Here is a 22,046-nt window from a genome sequence, read left to right on the forward strand (position 1 = left end):
ATAAGAATTGTAATGCATTCTGCTGTCATTAAAAAAAAAGAGTTGTGGGGAGGTGATAGCTACCTCAGGAGTAATAATCATTTCAAATAAAAATAAAGCAATCTTTGAAGTGGCCAAGCAGGAGAAATCTCAGCAAAAAATTAATTTTTCATTCATTTGGCATCAAATAAATCTAGATTGGACTTGTCTCTTTAGGAGAAAGTCACAATACTTAACCACTTTTTAGGTCACCTTCTACCCCTCGAAACCGGAAAAAAACACCCTTTCGCACTTTGCTTTCTTTTCAACTTCTTTGGATCAACTTGATTTTTTTTTTCCTTTTCTGATTTCATAATTAACTAAAATGAATCGCTTGTTTTACTACATGAGTAAAACAAGCAAATAATACCAATTAATATGTCTTGCGATTATTATTTATCCGTAGGATTGGAAGCTGCTCAATGTCCAGATGTTATCAATTTTAAGGTGCAATGTAAATTGCCTACCAGAGGTTGAAGAATTTAGCATTCCATAAATGAATATTATACTAATATTGCTCATTAATTTAAAAAACACTATTAGGAATGCATAAAAGTTCACCCACAGTCTTCAGAAACAATTCAGGATAACTTTTGCATGAATTAAACTCCGACAGGGCCACACAGCGCCGGAGTGTAAATGTCGAGGAAAAGCAACAGGCTTGCGCACGCGCAGTTTCTCCGTTCCGCCCAGCCGCTTGCTCAACTCCGCGCCAAAGTTGCCTGATTGTGCGCCTGCGCCATGACCTGCACTAGGCGCATGCGCTGCTCAGGGCCGGCCTCATCCAAGGCCATGGCGTGGGTACCATCGGAGTCTGCAGTGGAAGAGTTGATGCCCCGGCTATTGCCGGTGGAGCCCTGCGACTTGGCGGAAGGTTTCGACCCCTCGGTACCTCCGAGGACGCCTCAGGAATACCTGAGGCGTGTTCAGTGAGTGATTCGGCTCTGTGCGGGTGGGCTGGTTATCCGCCCAGGTCCAGGGCACAGCGCCTGTTGCCCATCTACACCCGTGCGCCACAAAGCCCCGCCTCTGTTCTAGTCCCAATCTCTCGCGAAATAGGGACTGCTCAAAATCTCAGGATTATTTCCTGACACGGGCGAATTCCCTTTGAATTTGATTGCACACATAAGACATGCTCTTGGATTTCCTTGCTTTTAATCTAAATAATTTCGGACATATGTTTGTTGTTTAGTACCTCTATCGGAAGTCTAGACATTTTTTCTGATTTCATAATGAATTAAAATGAATCACTTGTTTTATTACATGAGCAAAGCACAATAGTAATTAAGTTTCTTGCGTTTATTACTTATTCTTAGGATCGAAGCTGCTCAGTGTCCAGATGTTGTGGTAGCTCAAATTGACCCAAAGAAGTTGAAAAGAAAGCAAAGTGTGAATGTTTCTGTGAGTTTTAATAACCATCTGGGAGATTTGTCTGTCCGTTTGTCTGTCTGTCTAACACACTAAGGCTCTTCTTACACTATCCAATAGTATAAATTATGGTGTAGGTAAGATTTCGTCCCTACAAAGAGAGACATTGTCTTGTACTTTTTCCTCCATAGAGACAGTTGACTTTCTCCAGAGATTTTTCAGTAACACTGATATTTGTAGTGACTTGATCATCTTATTTTAAGGACATAATCGTGTCCTAAAGGAGTCTCTGTTACTTTTTTTTTTTTTTTTTTGGTAAGTTTTTTCTGGCTCTGTCTTGATCATTATTATTGAACTGGTGTTTAATCTTATCTAATGTAGTTTTGCACGTTCTGAATTTGCCCTGATATCACTTTTTAAGAGTAAAAACCCAAATGTCTTAAACCTTTCTTGTTACTTGCAACTGTGGGCATTTTCATTCACTTATTTATCCAGCACTCTTTTTTGGTGGGGATTGAACTCAGGGGCACTGGACCACTGAGCCACATCCCAGCAGTATTTTGCATTTTATTTATAGACAGGGTCACACTGAGTTCCTTAGTGCCTCACTTTTGTTGAGGATGGTTTTGAACTTGAGATCCTCCAGCCTCAGCCTCCTGAGCCTCTGGGATTACAGTTGTTCGCCCCTGTACCCAGGTTCAGCACACTTTTTATTGGGCAACTAAGTTGTGCCAGGCACTAGAACACAACAAAGGATAATATAGAAAAGTCTTACCTGGCAGAGTTGGTGGCATACTTCTATAATCTGGGGGACTTGGGAGGCAAAGGCAAGAGGCAAGAGGATTGTAAGATCCTCAGGTAATTTAGGGAGATCCTGTCTCAAAATAAAGAATGAAAAGGACCTACAGATACAGTTCAGTGATGGATCACCTCTGCATTCAATCTCCAGCACCACAAAAAAAGAAAAGAAAGAAAAAGTTCTTACCCTCCCAGAGTTTATACTCTCCTAGGGAAGGCAGAGAGTAAACAAGCAAATGAAATATGTAATTGTAACCCTTCTTTTGAAGAAAATAAACATGATCAATAAATGAAAGAGAACTATTAAATAGTCATAGAATAATATCTCTAAAGTTAAAGGGAAGTGTCATTTTAAAGTTTTAATAATTTCCTTTATATGTTCTGAATAGTTCCATTATATCAGACTTATAGTAAGACAATTTTAATTCAGACACTATAATGTTTCATATAACTTCTTTTCAGAAGTTTTTGATTCATAGAACATGGTGTCTTATATACACAATACTTAAAAAGTGACCCCACTAAATATTGTTACAAGGTTATATGTAATCAGTTGTGAACTATGCACTGTTTTAGAAAACAAGTAGACTTTTTAAAGTCAAGATTCTTTAAATGTATTATGCCCATACCAAACTTCTTTATTTAAAGTATACCTCTCATTTTATGTTTTGCAGTTATAGAATGGTAGGACTGAATTATACATTTAGGGTTTACATCATTTAAATTTCTTAGAAACTCCAACTATAAACCATTCCAATTTTTTTTTCCCTATGCTGAGAATTGAACCCAGGGCTTCATGCATGCTAGGCAAGTACTCTACCACTATGCTATATCCTCAGCCCCATTCCAGATTTTTTTTTTTTTTGTTAAAGTGGCTGAAGATCTTTTCCTAACTTTTTTGGGGAGGGGATACTGGGGATTGAACCCAGAGATGCTTTACCATTGAGCTACATCCCTAGTCCTTTTTATTTTTTATTTTGATACAGGGTTTCACTGAGTTGCTTAGGACCTCACTAAGTGACTGAGGCTGGCCTGGAATTTGCAATCATCCTGCCTTACCCTCCATTGCTGTCCTAACATTTTTAACTGAGACTAAATTGTAAAGTGAAATGCCTGCTATTTTGCACCTGTAAAAAGTGTGGGAGACCAACCTTAAACGTGACTGAGTTACACTCCCCGGCTGGGTGCTGAGGCACTCAGTTGCAGAAATGTGGCAAAACTTTCCCCACCCATCTTGGGTCTGAGGGTTGGTCTCATGTCTGGATGTGTCTTGCTACAGCCCCATGGGTGAAGCTATGCTCACCTGTTCCTTTATAATATAACCCCTTGCCCTGTTTAGGATAGAATATTCCATGGAAGTACCTTGTGTGTGTCCCCTTTTCTTACTGTGCCCTTGGGTGTGGCCTACCCAGGTGTCAGTCAACCTGCTGACAGTGGACATTATGAAGATAGACTCAGCCCCCTAAAACCTGACCCCTTGCTTCATTTAAATAACTTCTCAGTAAAAGGGGTCAGCACATGCTCTTGCTCTCTCTCTTTCTGAGGACCCTTAAGGTCGGAGGAGCCATCACAGCGACCCCAAAGAAAAAGGTATTTGTTTCTCTTGTGTGGTTATTTCATGCAGCCCAGTTAGCCCAGTTTATCTGGAGTGACCCCTGAGCCTTTTAGTTGCGAGAACTGAAACCCAGCAAAAAAGTATCTTTTTTTTTTTCTTTGTTGTCAATGCTAGGCATTGAACCCAGGGCCTTGTACACATTGAACCCAGGGCCTTGTACATACTAGGAAAGAGCTTTACTACTGAGCTATATACATTCCCAACTCCATTTATTTTTTTCACTTTGAGATAGGGTCTTGGGCTGGGGATGTAGCTCAAGCGGTAGCGCGCTCGCCTGGCATGCGTGCGGCCCAGGTTAGATCCTCAGCACCACATACAAACAAAGATGTTGTGCCCACTAAAAATTAAAGAGTAAAATTCTCTCTCTCTCTCTCTCTCTCTCTCTCTCTTTAAAAAAAAAAAAAAAAAAGAGATAGGGTCTTGCTAAATTGCCCAGGTTGACTTCAGAATTTGAGATCTTCCTGCTTCAGCTTCCTGAGGAGCTGAGATTACAGATGTGTGCCACCAAACCTGATCTAGTTTTGTTTTGCTTTTGGGGGGCTTTGTTTTCTTTGGTGCAGAGGTGTTGCCGGGAATTGAACCCAGGGCATTGTGTATGCTAAGGAAGTACTCGACTATTGAGCTATATCCCCATTCCTTTTTTCTTAGGTAGACTTAGTTATTCACTTGTTTTATATATTTTTCATCTTGCTTTTACTTTGTAGAAGTATGAGAGGTTGATGCTAACATTTAGGAAATGATCTCTAGCTTTCAGGATGCCAACCTGCCCCTGAAGGTTATTCCCCAACACTTAAGTGGCAACAGCAACAAGTAGCACAGTTTTCAACTGTTCGACAGGTAAGTATCAAATTTAATCAATTAAACCCTCTTCAGATTTTATTGCTTTTCTTAGACTATAATTGGAAAGCTAAGATATGTGATTTTAAAGCATATAGAATATTTATGAATCAATTTTTTAATTATTATCATTGGTATGTTACAGTTTGTAACTTATTTTCCAAGTTTTAGAGTGGTTAGAATTTTGTGTGAAAAGTGATTTCAGTTACTCATCTTGTGAATCACTGTCCAACCTTTCTTCCTTTAGAGTGTGAACAAACATAGAAGTCACTGGAAATCACAACAGTTGGACAGTAATGTGACTATGGTATGTAAGCTTATCAGTTTAAGTTTTACAATGTATACCTGTATGAAATATCCATATTTATTTCCAGTCTTCAAGGATTCATTTGCTTAGTCTATATTATTTTAATTCTCTTTCACATACCATTATTTAATAGTAACAATGCCATTATATTAGTAGCCTGAAAAATAACCCGTAGTGCAAGTTGGTATTTTCATTACTGTTTTAATCCACCATATCTTGGGCAGACTTGGATATGTGAAAGAAATGTAAAAGTTGTCATAATCAAAATGGAGCTACTTTTGTCAACTGCAACAATTAAAGGTAAAGAAAGCCAGGAAGTAATGAACGATTCTTATGCATGGTTGCCAAATAGTCCATCATAAAGGATTCTGCCAACCTACAACCTTGCACTAAGAACACTGCAACCTTATCAAAAGAACTTCTACAAGGATATCTGCTAGGCAATTGTCTGTTCAACTTCAGAATGACTCCAGTTTTGTTTTTAATCACTATGCTCAAATATTATTATTTTGAAACCTCTGACATAACCTTCATTCTTGTCTTAAAACTTCCCCTTGCATCAACCTCTTTTAATATGCCTGTGGTTAACTATTATCTCTGGTTCTAATTTTTCATTTAGATTGACAAATAGGCATTATTTGATCTCTCTAGTTTTTAAGAATTCTTCTGAACAGTACCTTTTGTTGTTTCTTTTTTTTGTTTTTGTTTTTGTTTGAGATAGGGTCTCACTATCTCAAACTGGCTTAAACTTGCTGTCCTCCTACCTCAGTCTCTCTAGTAGCTGGGATTATAGGCATGTTCCACTGTGCTTAGCTGAATAGTTGCTTTTTAGGAAATCAATATATTTTCAGTATTATAAAAGACTGAATAAGGGTTATTGGGTTTTCCTAGAAGGATAATGGTGCCATGTAGTAAACTCACATGGTTACAGGGTATCATCTCAGCTTTACTGTAATGACGACATAATAGTGAAACCTGTCATACATATTGGAAAATTATATTTTCTGCATTTTTTCAGTTTATATATAATTTTAAGCTCTTCAGAAGCTAGGTGAACTCTTCCAAGTAAAAATAGGAGATGGGGAAGAAAGAAATGGATATGGTGTTCCAAGCAGTCTTTTTTTTTTTTTTTTTTGGTGGTACTGGGGATTGAACCCAGGGCCTTATGCAAGCACTCTATCAACTGAGCCATATTCCCAGCCCTCAAGCAGTCATATGCCTCATACATGCTAGGCAAGCGCTCTACCACTGAGCCATAACCCCAGCCCTCAAGCAGTCATTTTTAATCTTTGGGGAATCACATATTGCTTCTGAGAATCTAATAAAGGCTATTTATCTTCAGAGGAGGGAAAAAATAAACTCCTGGAGTATTCAGATTTCCTAGTCAGATTGGATTAGAGCTCACCATAGAGCCTTCATTTAAGTTTAATCATTTCCTTAAAGGCTCTATCTGCAAATACAGTCACAGCTTAAGGTACTAGATGAAGGTTAGGGCTTCAACATATTAATTTGGGGACACAATTCTCCCCTTAACTGGTACTGTATCTTTGTATTGAGGTGTAGGGATATGGGAGATCCTTATTTCTATTTTTAGTGTTCAGTATAAAAATAAATACCTGGAAAAAAGTTAATTTCTTTTTCATCTTTCAGCCAAAATCTGAAGATGAAGAAGGCTGGAAAAAATTTTGTCTGGGTGAAAGGTTATGTGCTGAAGGGGCTATTGGACCAGCTACAAATGAAAGTCCTGGAATTGATTATGTACAAGTAGGTAATATGTGGATAAACAAAACAAAAAGTATTTTAATTTTGGTTTATCACTTAGTTTAAAGGGGTCAGTGAACTACAACATGGGCCAAATATAGACTATAACCTGTTTTTATACACCTCATAAACTTAGAGTGGTTTTATATTTCAAAAGGATTGTAAAAAAAGAAACAAACAAATAAAATGTTTACATGTAGTGAAATTATATGTGACCTGCAAAGCCTAAAAATATTCACCATCTGACTATTTATAGAAAATATTTGCCAACCACTGACTTAGCTTATAGATTCTGTAACTTACGAAGTTTCAAAAATAATTTACTCTGGCTTAATCTAGATTGACTTCTTATCTCTTACGTTTTAACTATGTAATAATTTTGAGTTGGATAGGATTTGGGTTTTTTAAATGACTAGGTATAGGTCACATAAAGCATTGTAAGTAGTCACGGAAGCAAAAGAAAACATGACACTGTTAGAAAGATCCTCCAGTAAATCGCATATTTAAGAGATGAAATGTTGGGGGTATACTTAAATTTTACATGACTTTAATCATAATTATGTGGCCAGCTCCTTGTCTTTCAGAATTTATCTGCCTCTGGGTTTGCAGATGTTCCTATAGAACACATTGCATACATCTTCATTACTACTTCCTATGTTATATTGTTCTATTCAACAGATATGGTACCATATTGTTTTTTTCCTGTTTAAAACTTATTTTTTTCCAGGCCAGGCACAGTGACTCATACCAGAATCCCAGCTTGAGGCAGTAGGATCTCAAGTTTGAGGTCAGCCTGGGCAACTTAGCAAGACCACGTCTGAAAAATAAATAAAAGGGGATGGGGGCGCTGAGGTTTGTGGCTCAGCAGTAGAGTGCTCGCCTAGCATGCATGAGGCATTGGGTTCGATCCTCAACACTACATAAAAATAAAACAAAGATACTGTGTCTACCTAAAATTAAAAAATTAAATAAATATAAAGAAAAAGTGGGGGTGGACGTAGTTCAGTGGTAGAACATTACTGGGTTCAAGTCCCAGTACTGCAAACAAAACAAAATAAATGTATTTTCAAAATATAAAGAACTCCAAAAATCATTAAAAAGCCAAGAATTAGCCTCCACCCCAAAACAAAATAAAACAAATAACCGTCAAAAGATATAGACATCTTACAGAAAGGAAATACAAATTGTTCTTACATGAGAATATTCCCAACTTCACTTATAATAGAACTATAACTTTATACCTCTGCTGATCTACAATTTTTCAGGTCAACATATTGGCAAAGAAAGTTTGATATATTGTTTTGACAAAGCCTGGGAAAACAGGCACTCTTCTAACTAGTGTGGGAGTATAAATAGACTAAAATCTTTAGGGAAGCTAATTTGACACTCTTTCTTAGACAACCTATTATTCTTTTAGATAATATACTTAATGTATACTACATTTAAAAGTTTTAATTTTGTAAAGAAATGTATTTATTTACCTTGTTAATAGAATATAGACAAGTAAAAACATACCATGTTAGAAAGATCATTTAAGGACATAAAGTTTAATGCATTAGTTCTGAAGTTTTGTTTAAGTCCATAGTGGTTGGCTGGTTGGTTTCTTTCTTTCTTTTCTTTCTTTCTTTCTTTTTTTTTTTTTTTTTTTTTTTTTTTTTTTTGATGTTTGAGAGCTTGAACTTAGGGATGCTCTACCACTGAGTTACACATCACCAGCTTTTTTCAGTTTTTAAGACAGAGTCTCACTAAGTTAGCAGGCTAGCCTCAGATTTGTAATCCTTCTGTTTTAGCATCCCAAATAGGTGGGATTCTGTAATCCCACTGTGCCTAGCAGTATACTTTAAAAATTGAGTCAGATTAGGTTTAAAAAATACCATTCTAATTCAAATGCCCTTAATTGCTGAAAACTTTAACTTTCACTGAAGATTTTTAAATAGTGTCTATGATATATTAATATAACAATGTGTTATAATTTTATTGACTATATTTAACTTTTTCAAGTACCTTTTTTAAAATTTCATGCTTATGACATTTTTGTTACTAAAATTATTTTTAAATTTATATATTCACATTTTGAGATATTATTTTGTTGGGCCTTACAAACAATAGTTTCTAGAATGTCTCATAATGGGCAGTGAAACATTTTTTTTCTTTTATCTGTATTACTAAATAACTGTGTAGCAAGAAATTAACTTGTTTGGGGAAAAAATGAAGATCTTTCTTATATGCATTAATAGATTTCAGTCTCATTTTTTTCTTTCAGATTGGTTTTCCTCCATTGCTTAGTATTGTTAGCAGAATGAATCAGGTAAAAATCCATCTAATAATGATATTATATGCATTATTTTGTTTGCAGTGTGTATAGAAGTATTCGAATACATTTATTTAATATTTACAACATGCAACACCTTCTTGTATGCTCTTCAGTGGTTCTTTTTAATCCTTATTATATCCCTTTGTGGGGAGTTATTATTTTTCTTTCTTTCTTCTTTTGGAGGATACCAGGGATTGAACTTGGAGGCACTTGACCACTGAGCTATATCCCCTGCCCTATTTTGTATTTTATTTAGAGACAAGGTCTCTCTGAGTTGTGTAGTGCCTCACTTTTGCTGAGGCTGGCTTTGAACTTTCAATTCTTCTGCCTCAATTTCCTGAGGTGCTAGAATTACAGACATGCACCACCATGTCCAGTCTGTGGGGACCTGTGGGGAGTTATTATTAATAATCATTTTTTTATAAGTGAGGAAACAAAATTTAAGGGTAAGTAACTTGCACGTAGTCAGGTGTGGTGGTACATGCCTGTAATCCCCGCAACTCAGGAGGCTGAGGCAGGATAATTGTAAGTTCAAGACTAGCCTTGGCAACCTAGCAATACCTTGTCTTGAAATTAACCATAAAAAGGGCTGAGGATAGATATAGTTTAGTGGTAAAGCACCCCTGGGTTCATTCCTCAGTGCAAAAAAAAAAAAAGAATTACTGGCTGGTGGTTTTTCAGCAAGTAAAAGCACTGGTATTCTATGCCAGATAAATCTAACTCTAGGGCTCATGCTTTTTATTATGGTGCCAGGGTATTCATTTATGTACATTTCAGACACTGAAGTTTGAATGAATTATTAAGGTTAGTTTAACATTTCTAGGTCTAGGTATCCGACATATTATGTAAGATTGGGATCAAAAGGTAAAGATTAGGATCAAAAGGGGAGAAGTATAGAATTTGGTTCTTCAGTCTTTCAGGAGTAGGGACTCTGTTATCCATTTAAAAGATAAATACTTTGTTTTGCTTTTACATAGCACTAAATACCCTTGGAAGATAAAAAAAAAATTTTTTTTTGAGTGTCGTATTCAACTGGAAATCATTCTAGATGGTAGTTTCACTAAGTTGATCATTTGCATTTAGATACCTTAATGGTCATAGTAAGTTTCATCAGCATGATTTTTTTTTATAAGTACCCACATATATGCATACCAAATGTATAATGTGAACTTGTTTGCAGATAATATTTTCAATAGTGATTTAATCTGTATAGTTCTAAAAGAGATCTGTCTCTAGCTAATTTTTAGATTTGACCTTTTTTTAAAAAATATTTTTTTAGATGTTCATGGACCTTTATTTTATTCATTTATTTATATGGGTGTTGAGAATCGAACCCAGTGCCTCACACATGCTGGGCAAGTGCTTTACCATGGAGCCACAACTCCAGCCCTAGATTTGACCTTTTAAGAGCAGATGAATTTTTTCAAGTAGTTACAAACTAAAATTAGTAATTACAAACTAAATCCTAAGATTAAAACTAAAGCCTTAGTTGATACTTGAGAATGTAAGAATATTTGTGTTGGGCTGGGATTGTAGCTGAGTGGTAGGATGCTTGCCTAGCATGGGAGAGGTCCTTGATTCAGTCCTCAGCACTACAAAAAAAGAAAATCAAAAAACAAAAAACCCAAGCAGAATAAATATATTTGTCTTAAAAATCTTTCCTTACTAGGTGAGACATCTAAGCAAATTACTAGTCAGTTTTCTAACTAAGCTTTGTGGAATTCCTGTTAAATTTGTAAATACTTTATTACTAATACAACTCTTTCCTATTCTATCTTCTTTTTTTTAGGCAACAGTAACTAGTGTCTTGGAATATCTGAGTAATTGGTTTGGAGAAAGAGACTTTACTCCAGAATTGGTAGTATTGCATCTTTTTTATTTCATAATGCAGGCAGGTTATATATATTTATAATAAGATGTCACTCTATAGTATTTATATTTAAATGTGTGTGTGTGTGTATATACACACACACACACACACATACATACAAAAATGTGCTTGTTTGTAATAAAATTCAGAGCTTATACTAGATTACAAATCAATATGCTATTTCCTTTGTTGAGAAAGCTTTGCTTTAGGGAAAAAATATCAACTAAAGAATTGATTTATATCCTTGTGCAAGCTGTTTATCTCATGAAGATCACTAACAATTAGGTTACAGACTGATAATCAATTTGCAGGCTATATTTGGAGTAGCACTAGCTTGAACAAGTTTGAAATGCATTTTATAAGATGGCCTAGAAATTCAGACCACAAAATCATATAAAAAATGGCATTACAGATAAGGAATTTAAAACACAAAGGGTTTGGTAGATTGCTTGGGATCACACAGCTTATAAATGGCGGAACTTAGATTTAAGCCCAGGCAATCTGACTGTAGAATCTTTATTCCTAACAATTCTGCTGCACTATCCCTTTATTTAATTGCTTTGTATTCACAGCTCATTTCTCACTTTAAATTTGGGTAAATTTGGTGGATATTAAATAAATAAGTTACATAATTACTCCTCCTAATTTATGATTTTAAGAAATGTTATCATTCAACTGGGCAGAGTGGCACACACCAGTAATCCCGGAGCCTTGGGAGGCTGAGGTAGGAGGATTGTAAGTTCAAAATCAGCCTCATCAACTTAGCAAGGGCCTAAGCAACTCAGTGAGACCCTGTCTCTAAATAAAAATATAAAAAAGGGGCTGGGGAGGTGGCTCAGTGATTAAATACCCCTGAGTTCAATTCTGAAACCAAAAAAAAAAAAAAAAAAAAGGATGCCGTCCTTTGATTTTTCACATTTTAGGATATTCACTAGAGTATATCCAGGTTCAGAGCTCTTTATCAAAGCATAAGATATAATCTTTGCCCTCTAGAAGCTTATAGTCTCCTGGGAAAGACAAATAAGCAACATTGTGTAACAGATATTAAGCTTCCCAGACTACCTCAGCAAAGTGGCTTAGATAAGTCACTTCCATAAATACAATGAAATATATATATATATTGTTGTTGTGCTGGGTATTGAACCCAGAGCCTCACACATGCTAGGCAAGCTCTCTAACACCAAGTTGTACCCCCAGCCCTGGTGACCAACGTGTGTTTGTTTGTTTGTTTGTTTTTTCACATTTTTTTTTCATTCTTTTTTTTTTTTTTTTTTTTTTTTTTGTGGTACTAAGGATTGAACCCATGGCCTTGTGCATGTGAAGCAAGCACTGTACCCACTGAGCTATATCCCCAGCCCTTAAATTCTTATTATACCATGTACTTGGCCCATTCCGCCCCCCTCCCCCCACCAGTACTGGGAATTAAATTATTGACCACTTGCATTCTTTCTTATGTTTTGCAGTCATGATTAAATTATAAAAATTCACATTAATTTCTCAGGATATTTCTAATTTAGAATTATTGGACCAAATTTCTATAAGCCTTTGTTACATTTTGCGAGATTGTTCTCCTTAAGAAATGAACTGGGGGCTGGGGATATGGCTCAAGCGGTAGCGCACTTGCCTGGCATGCGTGCGGCCCGGGTTCGATCCTCAGCACCACATACAAACAAAGATGTTGTGTCCGCCGAAAACTAAAAATAAATATTAAAAATTCTATCTCTCTCTCTCCTTCTCTCTCTCACTCTCTCTTTAAAAAAAAAAAAAAGAAATGAACTGGTTTATATATGCTTCATCTTTTGTGTGTGTGTGTGTGTGTGTTGTTGAGGATTAAACCCAGGGCCCTGTGCATGCAAGGCAAGCACTCTACTAACTGAGCTATATCCCTAGTCCTGAACTGGTTTATAATATCATCAGCAGTGTATACTCAAATTTATTATTATTCTCTGCAATTCCATTCAAGTTGAACTATATGAATTCCCTTTTTTGTAACTTAAAAACATTTGATCATCAGCAACTCTGAATAGTTTGACCCAACTTTTTTATAGGTTGTGTTTATGTTTCAAACTAGGCAGATTTACTTTAAATTAAATGTTGTTTTCATTTCTTTTGATATCAGTAAAAATGTATTTATCCCATGGGTTGGTATATTAGCTATACCTTCAGAAGATAACTTTGTGTTCTTAGGCCACTTGTTTATCTAGATACTGAATTTAAAAATTTATATCATTTCTTTATGTTTAATAGTAACCTCTTAAAACATTATTTGATTTGTACACCTTCTTTTAATCTTTTTTTTTTTTAATTCTTTGCTCTAAGATATTTTGTGTTCTTTTTAACTTCTAAAGATTATCCATTCAAGGGGCTGGGGTTGTGGCTCAGTTGTAGAGCGCTTGCCTAGCATGTGTGAGGCACTAGGTTCAATTCTCAGTTCCACATAAAATTAAATAAAATAAAGGTCCATTGACAACTAAAAAAAAAAGAAGATTTTCCATTCAAGCCAGGCATGGTGGCACATGCCTATCATCCCAGCTACCTGGAAAGCTGAGGCAGGAGGATTGCAAAATCAAGGCCAGCAACTTGGCAAGACCTTGTCTCAAAGTAAAAAGGATTGACGATGTAGTGGTAGAGTGCTTGCCTTGTGTGTTTTAGGTCCTGGGTTTAGTCTTTAGTAGTGCTAAGTAAATAAATAAATATTATCCACTCAAAAAGATGGTAAATTTGGCCTTTCCTATTACTTAATGAAAGCATAGTACCAAAAAGTCTTTATAATATCATCAGAGGAATCATTAAGGTGTTTTCAAACCACTGACAGCTGACTCTGAATTTTAACATTAACCCTTTAAATGTAATTTTGAGTATTGTATCTTAGAAATCAAAGTATCTAATTCCTTTATCCAAGTAACTGTACTGTCCAAATAATCCTGAGGATATCAGTGTTTAAATTAAAAATATATCACCAGAAATTTGTGTATCATAACCAGTAGAAGGAAAAAGGGGATCTTCTACTTTTTCTCTTCTTAAAATTACTGTCTAATGTTTTTGAGAAATATAGCCTTATTTTATCATCCAAGTGTGAACCTATTAGAAGTTTTCAGCTTTTTGGTTTGGCGTTTTGTTTTCATTTGGGGGTTTTGATTTTGTTTTCTAGCATAATCACAGTGATGTTAAGGAACCTCTCAGTATAAATATGTTACAGGCAATCAGTAGAGGTTTGGAGCAACTTCTCAGTGTAGAAGATATTTGAATACTAAATACTAGCTTTATATAATAAATGTTTCGCTGAAAATTAGTCAAGTTTTAATTTTTTTTAACCTAGAAGAGAATTCCACAACTCATTAAGCAAACCAGGATGTGAATATTTTCATTTAAAGAAAAAGTCTTATTGTTGATTTAGGGCTACTTGAAGAACTTAGTGTGTTCATAAATCACCATTTAAACTTTATTCTAAAAGAAAAATAAACCCTAATATTTTTCAGGGTTCCCCAAAGTGAAATTGTTCAGAATTAAGTTGTGTATAGTGCTAGTAGTATACATAATTTTACTGGTTAAACTATATTTGTAATAAATATAATTGATATAACCATTCTTGGTTATACCATTCTTATGATGATTGTATCTCAGAAAGTTTAATGAACTACATACCCTTCAACACCATCATTTTATTTGTAATGTATAATAGTAAACATTTCCATGTTATTAAATGGAATTTCTACATGCCATGTTGAGACTATCCAATGATGTTCTTTCATTAATACTGTTAAACAACATTGGGTATGTTTATTATGTGTTATAAATAAAGACAATTACAAAATGATAATGATGGAACTTTATTGAAAAAAGTTATACATATACATAGGATAAAAGATGTTTTAAAAATCAGTAGAAAGTTTACCCAGATAACAAGAATGCTGTTTTTGGTTTTTTGTTTGTTTGTTTGTTTCTAATAATTGATTATAATTTTGTAATTTGGAAAAAAAAGCCTATTTTAGAAAGGATTGGGACTAAATTCAGCTTATGTTTGTAGAAGTACCAAAACACTATTTTGTCTTCAGAATTGTTCTTTCATATGGATCTAGGGGAAAGCATATAATGATTTGTATATATGTCTATAGTGGACAAAGAAAAGTGGATCTTAATTTTTTCAAGGATTTATATACATAGTATTTTAGTTTTCTTCTGTGGTAAGAATTAATGAAATGAAGACTTTGAGCATCAGGGAATATTTTAAAGTGACCAGTGTCATGTGTCTATAAGAGTCATCACCTAGTTCTCCAGATGATCCTTTGTCTATATCCAAACATAATACTGTTAAATGTTCTATGAATTATTTATAGCAAATAGCCAGGCACAATATTGGACACTTAGAAAAATAAATTATATTTATGGTTAAATATTTGTCTGGTTTACCAGGCATGGTGGCACACTCCTATAATCCCGTAGCTCAGGAGGCTGAGGAGGATTGCAAGTTCAAAGCCAGCCTCAGTAACTTAGCCAGACCCTGTCTCAAAATAAAAAATAAAAGGGACTAGGGATATGGCTCAGGGGTTAAGCACCCCTGGGTTAAATCCGTGCTACAAAAAAAAAAAAAATTGTAACAATTTAGTACTTTTTAAAATTCTCTTTAGGGAAGATGGCTTTATGCCTTGTTGGCTTGCCTTGAAAAACCTTTATTACCTGAGGCTCATTCACTGATTCGGCAGCTTGCAAGAAGGTGCTCTGAAGTGAGACTCTTGGTGGTAAGTCATAACTTGTTATTTCGTATTGAAAGTATCAATTTATATGGCAATAAAGGAGGTTTCCAATAAATAGGAAAAATGTGGAATATTTTATTAGTTGGAATTAGATTAGCCCATAGAACAAAAAAGTTCCAAATAATAATAGCTTAAATAAAATAAAGATGTTTTTCCCAGAAAAAGGAAGCCTGAAGGTAGATGAATAATATCCAAGATGACAATAACTCAGGCCTTTGAGTTTTGCCACTTGTGGCTTTCATCTTTGTCTTAGTCCATTTTGTATTGCTGTAACAAAATACCTGAGGTTGAGTACTTTAACAAAGAAATGAGAATTATTTAGAGGCTGAAAGTCTAAGATTAAGTGTTGGCATTTGGCTACATCACACCATGGCAGATGTCATCACATAGGAGTATGTGTGAGAGTAGCAAGTGGCACAAGTTTAAGAGGGGAAGTGCCAAACTCACTTTATAATAGCACCCTGTCACAGGATTAATCTAGTTCCATGAGAACTGGAACTCCTACAGGACAGTATTAATCCTCTGAACAAGCAATCTTATTTTAAAATATGACTTTAAGTATTTCTCAAGTGAAAATTAGGGCCAGGCATGGATGTGCACGCCTGTAATCCCAGTGGCTTGGGAGGCTGAGGTAAAAGGATTCTAAGTTCAAAGCCAGCCTCAGTAACAGCAAGGTGCTAAGCAACTCAGTGAGACCCTATCTCTAAATTAAAATTTATACAAAATAGGGCTGGGGAAGTGGCTCAGTGGTTTAGTGTCTGAGTTCAATCCCCAGTACCCAAAAGAAAGAAAAAAAAAGTTATTTTCATGCTTTGCACCTTAAACAGAAATTTCAAAAATATTAAAGAAATAGACTATATTTTAATATTTGCTTTCTTTATTTTAGGACAGTAAAGATGACGAAAGAGTTCCTGCCTTGAATTTATTAATCTGCTTGGTTAGCAGGTATAGTGAAGTAATTCTTGACTTTTGTTTATTTGTTCAAATGCGCGCGCGTGTGTGTGTGTGTTTGTGTGTGTGTGTGTTTTGCTGGGAATTGACAGGGCCTTGTGCTTGCATGCAGGCAAGCACTCTACTAACTGAGCTACATCTCCAGTCCCTACATTTGTAGTTTTTATTTGCCTAGATCCTATTCACTTTTAGATTGAGGCATTTTTTTATTTGCTATATATTTCTAAGTTCCACCTGAAATTTATTGGGAAACTTTTTTCTCATTCTAATTCTCAATAAATACATATTTACTTTAGGTCTTTTCCTATATATATGTTTTTATTCCATTGATCATTGTTTTTATTCTAATACCAGTACTTTTATAAAACTGCATAATACATTTAAGTTTTGGGATAAATAATGTCACATTCATTACTCCCTCTCTCAAACAGGTAACTTTTTCAGAATACATATTCAACATCTAGTTTCTTCTAGGCATGGTGTTGTATGCCTGTAATCCCTGGGAGACTGGACTGTGGGGTTTGGGGGATATAGCAAGTTTGAGACCAGCCTGGGAAAGTTAGAAAGATCCTGTCTCAAAATATAAAATTAAAAGGGCTGGAGATGTTGGCCAGTAGTAGAGCACCCCTGTATTCAATTCCCAGTACAAAAAAAAAAAAAAAAATCCCTATTCATGTATTCGTTAGAACTTTTTTTCTGTTAAAAAAAAGACTTCACAATTTGGTTATCCTGGAGTATGATTTCTTTTTTTTTTTTTAATTTTTTTTTTTTAGAGAGAGAGAGAGAATTTTAATATTTATTTTTTAGTTTTTGGCGGACACAACATCTTTGTTTTTATGTGGTGCTGAGGACCGAACCCAGGCCGCACGCATGCCAGTCGAGTGCGCTACCGCTTGAGCCACATCCCCAGCCCCATGATTTCTAATAACAAAAAAAATTGGTATTTAGAAACCACAATTTGGAAGTTACAGACTGGTTATTAAGTTGGTTATTGTTTTTAGGCCTTTTCAGTCAACAGAGCTAGGAAATAATGCACTTTCTTAGAAAAATAAAATCATGAGTTCAAATTGATATTTCAGTCCTAATTTAGGAGTATTTGATTTTTCCTTTAATGTTATTTAGTAGTCCATCCTATTCTAAGACCCACAGTGAATTCCTAAAATCATACATAGTACCAAACCCTGTAATTTAAGACCTTTTCCATCTTAACTAAACCCTTACTATGTACTGTTGCTTTAACGTTTCCAGTTTGAGGTACCACACCAAAACTACCATGAATTTTCTTCTTCACAATTTCAGATAAGAAGTCTCATTCCCTTTTATAACTCTGAGACAGGGTCTCACTAAGATGCTGATACTAAGTTGCAATACTCCTGCTTCACTGAGTTGCTTAGCTCCTCACCATTGCTGAGGTTGGCTTTGAATTCCCAATCCTCCTGTCTCAGCTTCAAGAGCCACTGGGATTACAAGGATGCACCACTGGCCCAGCTGCACCTATTTTTTGTTTTTTTAATTTTTTTTTTTTAAAGAGAGAGAGAGAGAGAGAGAATTTTAATATTTACTTTTTAGTTATCGGCGGACACAACATCTTTGTTTGTATGTGGTGCTGAGGATCGAACCCAGGCTGCACGCATGCCAGGCGATCGTGCTACCGCTTGAGCCACATCCCCAGCCCTGCACCTGTTTTTAATCACATAAAATATTTACAACATTCCAGAATTCAAGATACATTTGGAGTACTTTAGCATCTACTTTTATCCCGGTTCTCCTTTCTCCTATAAATAATCATTTTATTAACTTTTCGTTTATCCTTTCATTTTCTCTAAAAGTATAAATAAATATGTATAAGTAAACTTATGTGCCTACAAGACTATTGTATACTGAACAATCTATTTTGTACCATGTTTTTTTCACTTAATCCTAGAAATCACTCTGTAGCAGTGTAGCTATTTTTCTAGTTCCTTTTGTGCAGTTTTCAGTCATGTATATGTATTGTAGTTTATCATTCCCCTTTATCAATTAATATTTGGATTGTTCATAGTCTTTTACTACTACAGGTAGTGCTATAATTAATACACTTGTGCATACATTACATTATTTTTCAGGTATTTTGACCAACGTGATTTAGCTGATGAGCCATCTTGATGTAGCTGATTTCTGAGGGATAGAAGCTATTTCTACTGAAGGCAGCCTAAGTCTGATGAAGTGCAATGCCAATTCAAGTACAGGCTGTTATCACTTCTTCAACACTGTGTGAAAGGTCTTCATTTTAACCTGTGCAACTCAAGTTGATAAACAGAATATAGACTGAATTGATTTTCTGAAATATCTTTGGAAAATCCCACTTGGTGTTTGATGAACAATTTGAATAGTTTTCTACAGTCACATGATTTAAAATAAATTGAGTGCCAGTTATTGGTGAAGATGCCTGAATAGAAACTGTGTGATGAAATTTTATAAAGGTCCCCGGTGCTATTTCATTGTTCATTACATGTCTTCATATAAATTTTGTTGAAAATGTGTTTTGGTTACCAAATCTTTGTTTTACTTTTGAACAAAACAAGATAATGTCCTTAGAATTAGAAAATAATCTAGATTAAATGGCAAATGTGAGTCAACAACAGAATTAATCAAATGTTTTCTCTTTAAGCTCAATAAGTTTATTAAGTGCTTTATTGCATAAACAACTTTTTCTAACAAATCATTTTCAAAAATACCCTACTAAGAGGTAGAGTGTTTTAATTTTTCTGACAAGTCTTTTGTTTGTATGAATTTATCTGTTTCTGCATCAAATAGGAATGCTTTCTACTTGAGGAACAGAAGGTTTAAGTGGCAATGATTATACAAATAGGATTTATTTTCCTCACAGAACAAGAAAATAGAGGAACGGGCCACTGGCCTTGGTTCAGTGACTCAACAATACCAAAGTCTCAGATTTCTTTAGCCTTCCCTTCATGGCAACAAGATTGCTGCTACAGTTGAAGGCAATGTGTCTCTATTCAAGACAGAAAAGGCTAGTGGTGCACACCTATAGTTGCAGCAGTTTGTCATGATTCCTGACGCAGGAAGATCACAGCCTCAGCAACTTAGTGAGACCCTCCCTTTCTCAAAACAAAAAGGCCTGGGCCTAGCAACTCAGGACACTGAGGCAGGAGGAGCCCAAGTTTGAGGCCAGTCAGCCTTTGCAAATTTAGGAAGAATCTGTCTTAACAAAAAAAATTTAAAAGGGCTGGGAATGTTAGGTCAGTGATAAAGCACCTTTGGGCTCAATCCCCAGTACCAAAAGAAAAACCTTTTCCAGAATTCCCGTCAGATCTGTGTTCCCCTATTGGTCACAAATGTCTAACATGATCATCTAAAGATGAGGAAATGAGGTTGGAAGCCTTTTCAGTCTAAAAGGAAGTGGAAAAGGTAATAAACATTGGGAATAAACAACACTGATCAGGCAACCAACAGCTGTGCCTCTAGTTTTAATAAAAGTAGATGAAATTTTGTCTATATTTTGTTAGTCGTCAGTTATTTGGGGGAGGAGGGCACAGGCAGGAAGAGTACTGAGGGTTGAACCCAGGGCCTGGCACATGCCAGGCAAGCACTCTTATTACTGAGCTACATCCTCAGCCTTTTTTTTTTTTTAACTATTTTTTTTAACTATTATTTTGAGACGAGGTCTTGCTAAATTAATTGTTCAGGATTTGTGATCCTTTGCCTCAGCCTCAGCCTCCTGAGTATGTGGGATGACAGGTATGAGCCGCAGCACCCAGCTATAAAGCTCATTTTTAAATGGCAGCCTAATAGTCCAAGTACTTATTCACCATAAGTACTTAAATGTTCTCATTACCTGATATAAAATTTGTTTTCAGTATTAGTATTTTCATATATAGTTTTTTTTTCCTTTTCAACCTTCTTTTCCTTTGACCAGAATTCCCCCAAAGTTGGGCTCAATTTTTTAAAAAATGTAGAAATGGAATTGCTGAGTTAAAGGATGTGTTTTAAATTTATAAATGCTCTTTAAATGTGAATATTCACTTATATCTATGGTACACACTATAAATATTTTCCTTTTAACATTCTCATGTTGCTTTTTGCTATGCAAACTTCATATTTTTTCTATGTGGTAAAAAAGCTAAGAAATCCACTGTCCAAACACATTTAGGTGTACAACACAGTATTAACTATATGCACATTGTACAGCCAATCTCGGAATTTCTTTAACCTGCATGACAAAAACTCTATACTCTAACAACTCCCGTTTATTCCTGACCCCAGTCCTGGCAACCATCATTACACTTGTTTCTATGAATTGAATACTTAAGATATATAAGCAAAATCATGTAGTATTTGTCCTTCTGTGACTGGCTTATTTCATTTAACATGATGTATTCAAGGATCATCCATGTTGAAGCATGACAAGATTTTCTTCCTTTTTAAGGCTCATATTCCACTGTATGTATATGCCATATTTTTTTATCCTTGCATCCCTAGATGCTTAGATTGTTTTCACCTTTTGGCTATTAACAGTAATTGCAGGTGGGCATGGTGGCACATGCCCATAATCCCAGCAGCTGGGTAGGCTGATACAGGAGGATGGTGAGTTCAAAACCAGCCTCAGCAATTTAGTGAGGCTCTGAGCAACTCAGCAAGACTCTGTCTCTAAATAAAATGTTTTATTAAAGGGCTGGGGATGTGACTCAAAACACCCCGGGTTCAATCCCCAATACCCAAAACAAAAAATATGTTGCAGTGTCATGGGAGTGATTTCAATTCTTAACAGAGTGATCAGTCAGTCCAATGCATTTACTAAGGAAACTTTGTACAGAAGAGGCTGCTTTGTATTACTAAAGGGGACAGTAAAATGTTCTACCTAGCATGTCTGCAAAAAGGAATTGTTAAATGGGTGTTGGCTCAAGGTGGGGAAATAGTTTTGGTGTTTGGATCAACATCGAATACCTTTTTGTCAGTAGGTAGAGAGAAACTGAAACAGACCATGCATACAAGTGGATTTCTGGGTTACATGGTAGTTATGCTTTAAAAAAAAAATTAGGAGCCTTTATGCTGTTTTCCATAGCTGCTGTACCAATTTACAGTCACTAACAGTGCATAGGGGTTCTAATTCCTCTACACTTTTTTTTTTTTTTAAAGAAACGACTCAGGCTGGGCTCAAACAAAAGATTCTTCTGCCACAGCCTCTCAAGTATCTGGAATTACAGGTGCACCCCACTGCAACTCACCGTGTGTGTGTGCGCACCATTCTAAGAGCTTGAAGTGGTATCTCATTATGGTTTTTTTTAATATTTATTTATTTATTAGTTATTGGCGGACACAACATCTTTGTTTGTATGTGGTGCTGAGGATCGAACCCGGGCCCCACACATGCCAGGCGAGCGCGCTACCGCTTGAGCCACATCCCCAGCCCCTCATTATGGTTTTGATTTGCATTTCCCAAACTAATTATG

At 35.6% G+C, this 22,046-nt stretch overlaps 1 protein-coding gene across 2 annotated transcripts; it reads left to right on the forward strand.

The window, feature by feature from the left end:
• Positions 1–798: 798 nt before the first annotated feature.
• On the forward strand, positions 799–21,265 carry Gemin2 (gem nuclear organelle associated protein 2). 2 transcript variants are annotated; one of them, XM_026411327.2, is made up of 10 exons: positions 799–947; positions 1,335–1,419; positions 4,547–4,636; positions 4,884–4,943; positions 6,594–6,707; positions 8,968–9,012; positions 10,808–10,876; positions 15,517–15,627; positions 16,529–16,587; positions 18,699–21,265. In XM_026411327.2, exons 1-10 carry the CDS (start codon positions 811–813, stop codon positions 18,736–18,738), a joined length of 810 nt encoding a protein of 269 aa, XP_026267112.2. In that variant the 5' UTR covers positions 799–810; the 3' UTR covers positions 18,739–21,265. The 2 variants fall into 2 exon arrangements, with proteins under 2 accessions (XP_026267112.2, XP_077655879.1); XM_077799753.1 differs by lacking the exon at positions 18,699–21,265 and having other exon boundaries at positions 16,529–18,690.
• The last annotated feature ends 781 nt before the right edge of the window (positions 21,266–22,046 follow it).

Source organism: Urocitellus parryii, chromosome 6 (assembly GCF_045843805.1).
Source record: "Urocitellus parryii isolate mUroPar1 chromosome 6, mUroPar1.hap1, whole genome shotgun sequence".
Taxonomy (NCBI): Eukaryota; Metazoa; Chordata; class Mammalia; order Rodentia; family Sciuridae; genus Urocitellus; species Urocitellus parryii.

What these genes read in the sequence shown, in the direction of transcription:
- Gemin2 (XM_077799753.1), top strand. Translation starts at nt 811, where the DNA reads ATGGCGTGGGTACCATCGGAGTCTGCAGTGGAAGAGTTGATGCCCCGG. An exon ending in CTGGAATTGATTATGTACAA is followed by an intron (nt 6,708 to 8,967) that starts GTAGGTAATATG and finishes TTTTTCTTTCAG; the next exon opens with ATTGGTTTTCCTCCATTGCT. An exon ending in CTGAAGTGAGACTCTTGGTG is followed by an intron (nt 15,628 to 16,528) that starts GTAAGTCATAAC and finishes TCTTTATTTTAG; the next exon opens with GACAGTAAAGATGACGAAAG.